The following is a 12,228-nucleotide window of genomic DNA, read 5'->3' on the forward strand; positions in this document are numbered from 1 at the left end:
TTCGTGTCATTTAAGAGAAAATATACAGGTACAATCTTTCTCCATAATTTCCTGAGTATTTGACGAAATACGTGTTTGAAGAAGTTACAAAGTTGTCGCTTTTTTCTGCAAAGATGGCCAGTTACGAAATATTTTTCATCTGAATTTTCTCACTCAGGATAATCAAGATCTCAACGATATTACTAACGTAAGAGAAAATCGCCACGACAGATGTTGCGTTGGTTTTCAAGAGGGATATATGTATCTTCATCCCTCGAGCCAGCGAATCCGTCGAATTTTCGATGGGCGTTGCGCGTGGATCGGAGCTCGATTAGGCGATTAAGCTTTTCGCACCACCAGCCACGAACTCCTGGAGGGTAGACCTAATAAAATTCAGGGTTGTCGAAACGCGGGCGGACCCCTAATTTCGCGGGTGCAGCCTCGCTCTTAGATAAGGCGGCCAATTGAATTGCTCGGTGATCACTCGTCGTCAGCGAGCGGAATATTTTTCAATTTGAATACAGAGCGGAGGATCGATTATTCGAAACGAATGGACTCGCGGAGGCATTAAATGCGATATATTACAGTGAAAATTGGGGCTACGAGGATCGAGAAAATCGCTGAGCTTTACACGGCGAGGAAATTTAAAGATGTATTTCAACATTGAATTATGTGCCTATTTATCGTCGAACGCTTTAATAGTACTTGATAATCTATATCTCAACGAAACAAGATAAACGTACATAATGAAATTTTCAAATAAACTCTTCGTCAGAATGCACTTTTTTAAAATCTTCCAGATGTATCTTGTTCTTACTTGAACGTAGCTAAACTTGCAAACGACCACGTGGCAGATTCATCGAATACGCTCGTAAAAAGGTGAAACAAATAGGTGTCATCCGAACGAAACGAAAAAGCGACCACTCCGGTTCGAGAGAGCTGATTAACATTTTAATCATTCAATTAACACGCACACGAGGCGAGGCTCGCCGCGCGTTTCCATATTTATTGGCTAATTAGCAGCGTTGCTCGCGCGTCTTAATTGAACAGGCCCGAGGAGGCTCGAGGCCGAAGCTTACGCGAGATTCGCAATTTCCAGGGTGGCGAGCGGCGAATTAAACGCCGGGGCTAACGAGCATGACCGCCTTGTACCGATTTGGTATGTTGCAATCGAGTTTTCGAAACGATTTCCCGATCGCGATTCGCGACACGCGTCCACTCTCCACCGGATATAACGCGTCGCAATCATCGTTCCTCGCGATCATATCGACGAGAATATGCTAGAAAGCCGAGCTCCTCGAGGTGATCGCCCATACAAGATTCTTATCTTCTTCACGCTAAAATTTCTTTGGGCCTAAGTGCCTGTTCATTCTACGGAAAGATTGAATTTCAAATATTTGTGAGGTTCAGATGTTTGAACAGAAATATTATTCTAAAAGATCGATTGTGAGGTATACATTATGAATTTTTATCAAATAATGAAAAATTCGAACAAATTCCTTGTTTATTAGTTGGATTTCAAAGCTTCGATACTTTTGAAAATACAGGGAAAACGAAGTCCTGTTAAAATAATCGACAGCCGTAAAGTTATTTCATAAGACGCATTTAAGATTCCTCGACCCCGTACATAAGAAACTGAACAAAAGATCATGGTCCAAAAAGCCACACTTTTACTTCCACATAAACCCAATTAAACTAACCATTAAACCAACAAACCACTCTTACCCAAATTCAATCATGCTATTACAAAAACCAACCAATTCCGACTCCATGACATTTCTCCACCGGAAGCCACAAAGAAAAGAAAAATGCCATCCACTTTCACGATCGGTTGCGGTAAAATTTCGTCGGGCGTTCACGAGAATTCTGTGTTTGCTCGAGGATCACGATTCTTTTTCAGGTGTGAACATTTCCTTTCGGGAGCGGTGATCGTGATTTCACGTACGTCCTATTAAAACGCCCGCAGACGTCTCGTTCTTATTCACGCCACGATCGCGTCGCCTCCTCTTCTTCGTCTACGTAATTGGGTTAACAGAACGCTGTTCGCCTCGATGGCCGTGGCCGAACGCGGCTTCCGGCGCGCGACATCGCTTCGTACTTCGAGGAAACACCGTCCACCTTCCGGGTAACGATCGTCAATACGACAAAACGTAGGGTCGCTTGTGGCCGACTCGTAAAAAAGAAACATCGCTAGTAATTGGTAGGTCTTGTTCTCTTTCACCCGAAGAATCTCGGAGAAATTCACGCTCACGGAAAGTGAGAACAGATTGTAAATGGCGAAAAGAACTGGTAGCTCGATCGATTTCGAATGGTACGCAAGAGCTGCATGATTTAGAGACAGGGCAGAATTTGAGTGTCTCAGAAGCTAAATTAATTGATTTTTATTAACTTTTTAATTCCATTACACAGGCACAAGTTGCGATGATTTTATTGATGCTTGTGCCTGAAAGTAGACAGTTAAAGTTCAAAGAGTACTCGTTACAAATCTGAATATCTCTCTGCTTATTCTTCTTAAGCACATCTATAAAAAAGAAACTGGCCAATACGAAAATGGGAAATGAAAGAGGATCCGTTCTTCGAGCCCGTCAATTCACTAATTTAAATTTGACTTTCACCGAGCGATAACCAAGTTCACGAAGCGCAAAAAGACACCACCGGAGCGGTTGTTGCTCAATTAATCCAACCAGGGAACGATCGAGGGACAAGCGAGAGATGTATATCCCGAACGAACGAGCAGCACATTAATTAATCATATGGCACCCACTTCAATTATCTGTGTTTCACGTGGTCGTTGCAAGTTGTTGGATCATTATCCAAACTGCCATGGACGTTTTTTTATTGGCCGCGACGGCACAATGACCCCCATCGGCACCCTGCCCACACGGTCCTGTCATAATTGTCAACGACGATCGAGAAAACCGTTTATTTGGGTCGGTGGAACGGAACTGGAACGTATCGCCGATTTATTATTAAGCGATCGGTGCTACATCGCACCGCGTTGCACCGAGCAACCCGATATTTGGAGCGTCCGGTTAATTGCAAGACGTCCAGTTAAAGAGCGTATCAATCGAAATGATCGTAAATTAATTCGACGATAAAGGTACCGGTGGACGTGGACCGGTTCGAGATGTGGATGAAAATAGGACCTCTTCACACGCGGGATCGTCGTCCATTGCGCCACCCCCCGTTGGTCCAGATGCATCTACTTAACATCAGCCAATAAATACGCGTGCACGTATGAAAATTCATTTGGAGAGTTATTTCGTTAATAATCTTGCAAGGGGACGTTGAAAAATGAAAGATAAGTTCCACAGATTTTGGTGCTGATAAATATCCTATCACCGAAGGAATAGGTGTTATGTATAGAAAAACGAATGACCTATTTATTAGGTTTTTACATGCGATGAAATTCATTTTTAAATATTAAAACACACAACTCGTCCAAGGATACTAAAGGCTTAAACTTATTCTAAGAACTTTACGATTTATCAAAAGTAATAAGAAACTATTGAAAAAAGTTCGAACAGTTCAATATATAATAGAGGAACTCGTTGCAGTCAAGTTTTCAAACGACATACCGTTTCGCCAACGCTACGTTCACCGATAAAAGGTTCGCCGATAAGCGGCGACAAGTCGCCCGAATAGATCATTGCCGTATACCTTTACTTAATTGCGATTCAAGGTTCTCCGGCACTTTTGCGATCGGTTATCGAGAAAATGGGAAACGCAGAAAGCGGAGGTCACGTTGTCGCGTTGGCCCCGTTATCACCGAACGGAAAGCGTCGTCGCCGGACACGGGCATGCACGATCGATTGATAAGACCAGACATTGCAATCCACTCAGGTTTGCGCCGGCTAATCGATTCTCCGTGAATACGTTTCTAATTGCGAAAGTTACTGGCAAGGCGCTTTCGCGTCTTCGAATTAATGGCCGCGATTCGATCTGACCATTACGGGGCGCAAATGAGATTCCAACCATTTAAACAATCCCCTCGAGTCACGGCAGAAAAATAATCGCTGCCATTAGCGAGCTCGTGCGCTCCTTAACGTAGTTCAATTTACGCGGCGTTTATCGGTCGGTATTGCAGGAAGATGCTTCGAGTGGGTGACACTAGGCGGCACCACCTGACTAGGAAATCGAGTTACCGATCCTTCATGATCGAGATCTGTTGAACCACAGATGGAAATTTGCTTCCTTAAATCTTATTTAAAGATCTTTCCCACTGTGAATTTCTTTACATTTTGATTCTATATGCGTATGCCTAATATAAGATAACATACGTTTCCCTGTTGAAAATGTCTTTTATTAAAGAATTACGTAAAAAAGAATGTCATTATCGACGGGATACTTGTCGGTAAAATAGTATAGATCTATAGATCATTCTAACTTTCTCTTTAATGTTTACGTCTTTACTTACTCTCGATGCTTCCTGATATATTTGTTACCCTGCGTTCCACGAATTATACAAAAATTGAATAAATATTTCTTTCAAATTGGAACAGGTTCTTACGTCAAAATCACATTCGCTAGTGATACGCACAATTACTTAAAGTACATTCAATCCATTTTTTGCAGTTTTCCTGTCCAACGAAATCCGAAAGTCATCGTTACACGTTCATCGGTCTAAATGAAACCCTTATCTCCGATCTGATCCAATCTATGGAGCATCTAATATTCATATTACGCCTTCCTTTAAGGCCGAAGCTAATACACTTCCTTGTATCCTTTTATTTTCTTTTTTTCTTTTTTTGTTAAACGAAACACGTGTACCTTTTCTCCGATTGATTTGACCGGTAGCAAAGGAGGAAGTTTGCGAAACTGGCGGTGATATTTGCAACCGGCTACAAAGAAGCCTTTTATTATCTTTCAGTCATTTCGGCCGACTCTCCTCGGGATTTCTTCGGTATCGAACCGTGACGAAAGACTCGATGAGACGTGAAAAAAGTGAAATCTCGGGACATATATGGGCCGATCTTGACTTGCTTTCGATCCCATTATTTGAAACAGTTAGCATAACGCTCAAGTCGAAGCTTTCGTAGATATATACTCAGACTTTCGCTTACGTTCTAAAATTATTATTCTAACTTCCAGTTTGATCAGTTTATTTTACTTGATCAGTTTATTAGTCAGTTAATTAAAGTACTGAATTTTCAATCTTATCTTTAATGATTCTAACAATCTCCTTTTTCTCTTTTGAGTATTTTTCGACCGATTTATGTATCCTATCTATCATCAAAATAATGAGGAGGTGTATTCGTGTATTCTAGGGTACTCACCATCGACGTGAAGTAGAACTTTTCGAATTCTCTCTCGTGAAGTCGCGCCGCTGATAGGTTCGTCGCAGAATGTTGCGCGTGTTTCGATAGCACGTCGTCGCCTTTCTTGCAGAACCAGGATAGTACCTGTAATAATACGATGTTAATTAATAAAATGGGAAAATCGTTTATCATCGACCGGTATCGATTAAATTATTTTTCTTTTCGATCTTTTAGAAAGTAGAAAACTAAAAATCACCTCCTGCTTTAAAACCTTTACGTAAAAATTGAAAGCACATCCTTCCTATTTTCCTAACAACGAAAGTTTCCATTGTACCAACAGTTTTGTTGTAATCGCTATACATTTCAACGTAACACAGTAAGTGCACGGCGTGCGATAAATTTCAAGCCAAAACTCATGACTGGCATCGTCAAAGTTTCTCCAAGCGCAATATTTGCTACCTTCTAGCACGTAACTGGAGAATTTAACGCGGCAGGACAGTGAGTAATTAACGTCTGCCTGGATTCGTTAAATAATTAAGAACGATCGTGGCTGTTCCGTGCTCGACGGCGGAGGTCTGGTTATTTATGAACGTCATAGTACACCTCGAGTGAAACGTTTGAACACACGACACACTAGTCTGTTTTACGTGCTCCTGCATTCTCCCAATAAATACACATCTTATACCAAATTCGAGTAATTTATTAGCGAGGCAAGAGAAAGGAAGATTCACCCATTTTGACTTTTTTATTTTATTGTTCAATTTTCTCTTATTCCAGGCATTTATGTAACGACGATGGATGAAAATTCAGTGATGATCGCGAATAAGTTTTCTAAACACTTTAGAATCTGTTAATAACGCAACTGCTTTGAAGTTTTCATAAAGAAAATAAAATGCAGTAGACGCAAAATATTACCAAAATTCCACGCAGTACGCAATCTGTCGTACATGATTAACCGAATAGACAGTTTTCTCACTAACCAGAAGAGATCTGATTTTCGCTTCGTCATCCCATCAATGCGCCAGCTGTTATACTACTTATACTCTATCCTCGACACCTTGCAAAGCTCATAATTATTTCCTATTCTGCTAGAAAGGAAAAAACGAAAATCAAAGAGCAGAGAAGCAACGCAACATCTTCTCTTCGCAACTCGACGAAACAAAACTTTATCGATTCGATTTTCCAGCACGGAAAATCAGTTTCTTGGTGATAGATCAGGTTCACCTGCCGAGCACGCGTTACCCCCGGGGCAACAGCTCGGTGCGGGTATCCGCGTGCTCTTTTAGCCGATAATTAGATCGCTGGTACGGGCGTGTCACGCGTGATTAATGATTCGTCGTTGCGGTCGGACGTGGCGGCGAGCGAAAAGTCCGCGAGAATAATTAACGGGAACAGCTGGAAGAGAGAATGTGCCGATCGAATACGAAGAGCATGTGGAAGGAGGAGTGCGAGATCGTCCTCGCGATTATCATCGTCGTTGTCGACGTCGAGGAGCTTGAACGAAAGAAACCAGCTAGTTTGCCCGTGGAAGGACCACAACATGTGGTCAGATCACGGGCAACGTTTGGTTTTTTGGGTCACTGGGCCGCGTTAGGTGGACGACGATCGGACAGAGGCGTGGACGCGCGAGAAGAACGCCGCGAGTGGGATTAATTCGCCGAGATTTGGCTGGTCGTTTGAAAAAGTGTGCCGGTAATTGCGACCGACCGGCTGAAGGATGGTTACCCAGAGATGGATCATGGAGGAGCGAGGGACGAGGATCGAGTAGAAAGTAACGAACGAGAATGTTAGCGACTACTGCAGGTCCCGATGCTTTTGGATTTCTTGATTTATGAACCAGGTTTAAGATACTCGTGATCGAGGAAATTTCGTGATCTTACAGTTATATACTTAATGGTATTGTCGTTAATAAAAATTGGAGGAGTATAGATGTTCTTGTAACTTCGTTGCGTAAGTTTAATGGATCTTTTTATATGGATATCGCAATATTCTAGCGTGACAACGTACGTTCGTAACGTAAGTCACTTGCTACAATTACGATGAAGCTTGAACTATGCTATACTATATTTCAAGCCTATTCTCATAAACCATTATATTTAAAATCGACAAGTCTAATAAGTTACACGAATATAAACACGGATCTTGAAGTAGACCAAAACAATTCACAGTGGTAAACTTACAGCATTTCAGGAAACCAAACTTAAGCAAAAATTTCTTGGCCTATGCCCCTTACAGACAACAAAACAACATCCAGGCAACCTATCAGATCCAAGAAGCATAAATTCCCGTTTCCATTCACCGTCAATAAAATAATCTCCGACTTCTAGCTATTCTTCGACCAGTCGATAGCTTGAAGCTATGAAACCGAGTCTCACAGAAACGAACACTTTGTCCCATCCTTTTAAGGATTAAGTGGAAACTTCTTGGATCATAAGCGCGCAGGTTATGCGGGTTACTGGGCCGCGAAATGCGATAAAACTGCGACGATGGAAGCGCGTGCAGGTGCAAGCGCGTGCAAACGACGTGCGCGTTATCGCGCGGCCACGTCGTGCCGTGTAAACACACGGCTGACAGGTATTTAGATTCGAGCGTGGCGCGCGTCGCTTCCGCCTGCGTCGCATCTTCTCACGAGAATGGACGATCCTATCGTCAGCGAGGTATGTCCGATAACGCGCCATCATGAATTAATATGGACACCTTCTGCACGCTACGGGCATTCTGCGAAAGTTGTCTTTCACGCGAAATCACGGGGTCGTGATCTGCTGGCGATCCGCGTCTCGGATCGTGCGCATTCGCGTGGGTGTTGGATGTTTGAGAATACGACGGATGGGTGGAAAAGGGTGTGAGTGAGAGGAACGTGCGAAATTGCTGTTTCTGGTGGATAACGGCGGATTATGAATTTTGATATCTTCGTGAACGTAAACGAGCCTCTCGCAAATCAATTGAATAAACTTCACTTTTTGGTGATTTATAATCTCGTTACATAAATACTGACACGATCGATGTTCAATTTCCAAGAAACAGTTCAGTTAAAAGTCAATAATTCGACGATAGATAACGCAAAGATATATTGGTTAAATGAATTTGCTGAAATTGCTGACGCACCGTGTGCATCGTATAATGTCTACTCAATGCAATCAGTGACGCATCATATGCGTCACCTGAAGGAATTCGTGTTATCATTATCAGACAGTACCGAAGAAGTAATATTGCAGAAAATATTGTATGAAATTACAAAGTGGTGTTGGTTTTAAAATAAAAAAGTAATGGACAGTAATGGAAGCTATCAAGATTTCAAAATATCTATTCACAGGGATGAACCTCTAGTTGCAGATCGATATCAAATAAGTTAATGACTAAACGATCCAGTTTATAAACATTTTCTGAGTCCATAAACTGGTCTGAATATGTTCGTCTGTGTCTAACAAGAATATGTTCTCGGTTCTTTTATATGAAGCGCTCTATATGAAGCGCTCATTGTCAAGATCACACCGATAAGTTTTATAGCGAGCATATAGTTTCTTAAATAGAATACGTTCCACATAGCGACCGAAGCGGTCTTTGTTACCAAGCTGAATGAAGATCTTCTTCGATGCACCTTTCCCGAAACGCGCGTTTTACGATGCCGCCTCATTTGGTTGTTGGGGCGAGCCTCGTTTTATCGTCCCACATTCGTGGCGTGGACGAGATGGAAAGGACGTCGAACCAGGAACATGATCGCTTAGCTCGGAGACCCATCGAGACCCAAATTTTTATCATCGACCCTAGGGTGCTCGTGTTCATCTCCCTTTCATCCTCATTCAGGGTGCTCAGTGGGTTTACGGGCCAGGATCCTCGCTTTCGACGATAATTTTATGGCCCCCATGGAGTTTCTGTTATAGGGATGATTGCTGGTTTCGTTAAGGGCTTTGAAATAGGGCTGATCTTATGAAAGATAAATTGGATAGGGGAAAGAATAAAAATCGATGTCTGATTACATAGTGTAATTAGTTTTGTTTATATAATTGTACAATAGGTTCGTGCATTTTCAATTGCGCGTGGCATATCACGTCGTACATCTAGTGAATCAGCATTTTGACTTCGTAGCATAAGTTATACGAAGCTTTCATTATAGAAGATGATTCTTGCTTGTTCGAACGTGCTGTTGTATCGTTCAAAATACGTAATAATTAATACATAATATATCGTGTATAGGAAAGTACTGAGAAAATGAATAAAAAAACGCAAACAGATTTTTCATTTTAATCTTTCCAAGGCATAGACACCGACTGGATCTGTAGGTAGGACTGGGATCGGTAACTAAAGCAACCGTGCCCAGAGGTGGAACATGGATCAATAGCATGAGATGGGTCACCCACGCGAGAATCGGTGGCTCCCTGTCGCTGAAAGTTCGCTGGATTCTCGCATCGATAGTCGCATCAATCGGTCTATCGGTCAGCCCGATGTCAGGCGAGATTAGCGCAGGCTAACGTTTATTTACACGAAGCTACGGGGTGTAAGTATACTGAGGATTAATGGCGGATACATTAAAGCGCATCTCTCGCTTCTATAACGCGTATTTATAGGTATCTCAACACTGACGTTACATTACCTTGTCTCTGTATCTCGGGAACAGTCTCTATGATCGAGTCTCTATGATTAAACAGATAACTCTAGAACAGTCTGGCACGTCTATTGTATCGATAAAATCGATTCGTAATTTAATTATACAAGTTTCGCTGATCAATATTCAGGCAAAGTGGCTACAAAGGATCGTGTCATAACACTTTCAGAGAGAAATGCAAAACAGTGGGAGTTCCCGTATTGATTATGCATGGACGCCTACGAAAAGTATCGATGAACGAGTTTTAATCGATTCCCTGTGACGAGAATGTCTACTAAGTCAGGCAACCTACAAGAAACTTGAATGTTCGAATGCTTTATCAAGTTACAATGACGCAAATGGCTGACAGGGAAATTTAACAAGGAATTTAAGATACGTTAAAGACAAGGCATCCTGTTATCACTACATACTTCGCACAACACGGAAAGATACAAAAAAAGTTCAGCCAAGAAAAGAGAACAGCAGAGTTTCGATTACACAACGGAAAAAAAACCTGCTCGCAATTATACCGAAATTTCGACGTAGAAAGCAAAGTACCGAGCGTGTTATTTCCCTCAGCTACATGTAACACGTCCGAAAAACACGTTGCATAACGTCGAATTCAAGGAAACGAACGAAAGTTCGCTGTAGAGGACTATGTTCGTGGTTTTGGGTCGAAAATTGACGACACCGTGAGAGAGAAGAGCGATCCAGCATGTGACGAGCGAATAGTAGCCATTAGTCTCCGGGACAAGTGCTCGTTCTCGATGGAACAATTACTCGGGCCTTTAACAGGCCGTAAAATAGTGCTTCTCTGCGCGAAACGCAAAAAAAGGAGATGGAGAGAGAGAGAAAAAATGAGGAAGCTACGTCGAAATTCAGCCGGGCGCGTTTTATTGCTTCGCTCGGCCGCCGACGATGAGATTCGGTAAGTATGCCGTAGCCGCAATCAACGTCTTCAATGAGTAATCGCACAGCCCAGAGGCTCATTCTCGTTCTCGTTGGCGATCGAGAAAGAGAGGCGGACGACATTCGTCTCGATCCTTCTGAATGGACTTGGCCGATCGCCCGTAGGAGAGAAACAATTTTGTACACGGACGAGGATCATTTCTCTCGATGTTTTTGAACGGTTAAAGTTACGCGTGGTAATGTATACGACACGCGTGGTACGCTAATGTCGTTCGAAGGAGCATCCAATTAGTCTCGAGTAATGTTAATGGTGGGTGACCGACGAATCTGTGGAACGCTCTAGATTGGGTGCACTCGTGAAGATAGCTGCTCTTGTTGTTCTTGTTGTGAGAAATGCGAGAGTATCATGATGGACATTTGTTAATATTTACGTTTGCTAATGAGCGTATACAAACGATAGTCCTTTTTTAGGCATCGAAGGTTTGCTACTAGGCGTCTAGGAAATAACGGACTTCAGAGGAATTGCGATGACATTTAACACTTAAGAATTGTAGTATTTCAAGTTTCTATTTCCTTACGATATAGACATGTTTCTGACATATTCGACGCTGAACGATTCAGATACCCTGACTTCCTATCTCACATTTTATGATCGCTCTAAAATTATCTACATATATCGCACTGAACAGGTAGTACGAGAATACACCAGGAATTAAGTAGAACCGCGGAGGAGTATTTTGGTGCACGTCTACTTTGCATACAATGGCCCATAATTCTCTGTCTATGAATTCTAATAAATAATCAAATCTGCAAAGACCCGGTGTAAGATTGACGGTGATTTATCTTTCGCGAAAGGCTCGTGGCTGAAAATCCTGTGACAGACAGGCGACTGCGGACGCGTTTTTTTGTGGCGCAACACGTTCGAACAGAGGACTAGCCAGATATTATACGACGATTTCATAAATTATGTAAGCGCTCTGGTATGCCCAACACGGCAGCTCATAAATTACCCGCGATCAATGTACCGGCTGATTTTTATCAGGCAACAAGTATGCAGCTTGGTGATTTAAATGCAGCGTTACGCGAGCACCAGACCGATACTCTAAACGCGCTAACGAATCGGGTCGATTGATAAAGATCGATTGACCTACGTATCCGCGTCAACGAATTACTTCAATCACCGTTATCCACCTTATACCTACACAATTCATTTCTATGAAATAATCCTCCGTGATATGTCTTCGTGAAATCTCTCCTTGTGATCCCTTTTCTCTATTCAACGATCTTTTATTAAATAATACAGCCACATATTCACTTACTTTCTCACCTAAGCAGTTCTCAAAATTTCTCAACATTCTACATATCTCGTCCTGTTATAATTTTTGTCATTTTATCGGACATTTCGAACGACGATTGCTTCAAAAATCTTGCATCGTCGTATGAATAAAAGAAGTTAATAATAATAGTAATAGTTGGTTTTGCATGTCAGTACATGCTCCG

The 12,228-nt window shown here is 42.1% G+C and overlaps 1 protein-coding gene across 4 annotated transcripts in view; it reads right to left on the reverse strand.

The window, feature by feature from the left end:
* LOC100651955 overlaps positions 1 to 12,228 on the reverse strand; it is a 303,182-nt gene that overhangs the window by 47,729 nt on the left and 243,225 nt on the right. For all 4 annotated transcript variants that reach the window (XM_048407710.1, XM_048407711.1, XM_048407709.1 and 1 more), the window contains exon 13: positions 5,256 to 5,381. In XM_048407710.1, the coding sequence (XP_048263667.1) occupies positions 5,256 to 5,381 (126 nt within the window). The remainder of the gene's footprint in view (positions 1 to 5,255; positions 5,382 to 12,228) is intronic.

Source organism: Bombus terrestris, chromosome 7, assembly GCF_910591885.1.
Source record: "Bombus terrestris chromosome 7, iyBomTerr1.2, whole genome shotgun sequence".
Lineage (NCBI taxonomy): Eukaryota > Metazoa > Arthropoda > Insecta > Hymenoptera > Apidae > Bombus > Bombus terrestris.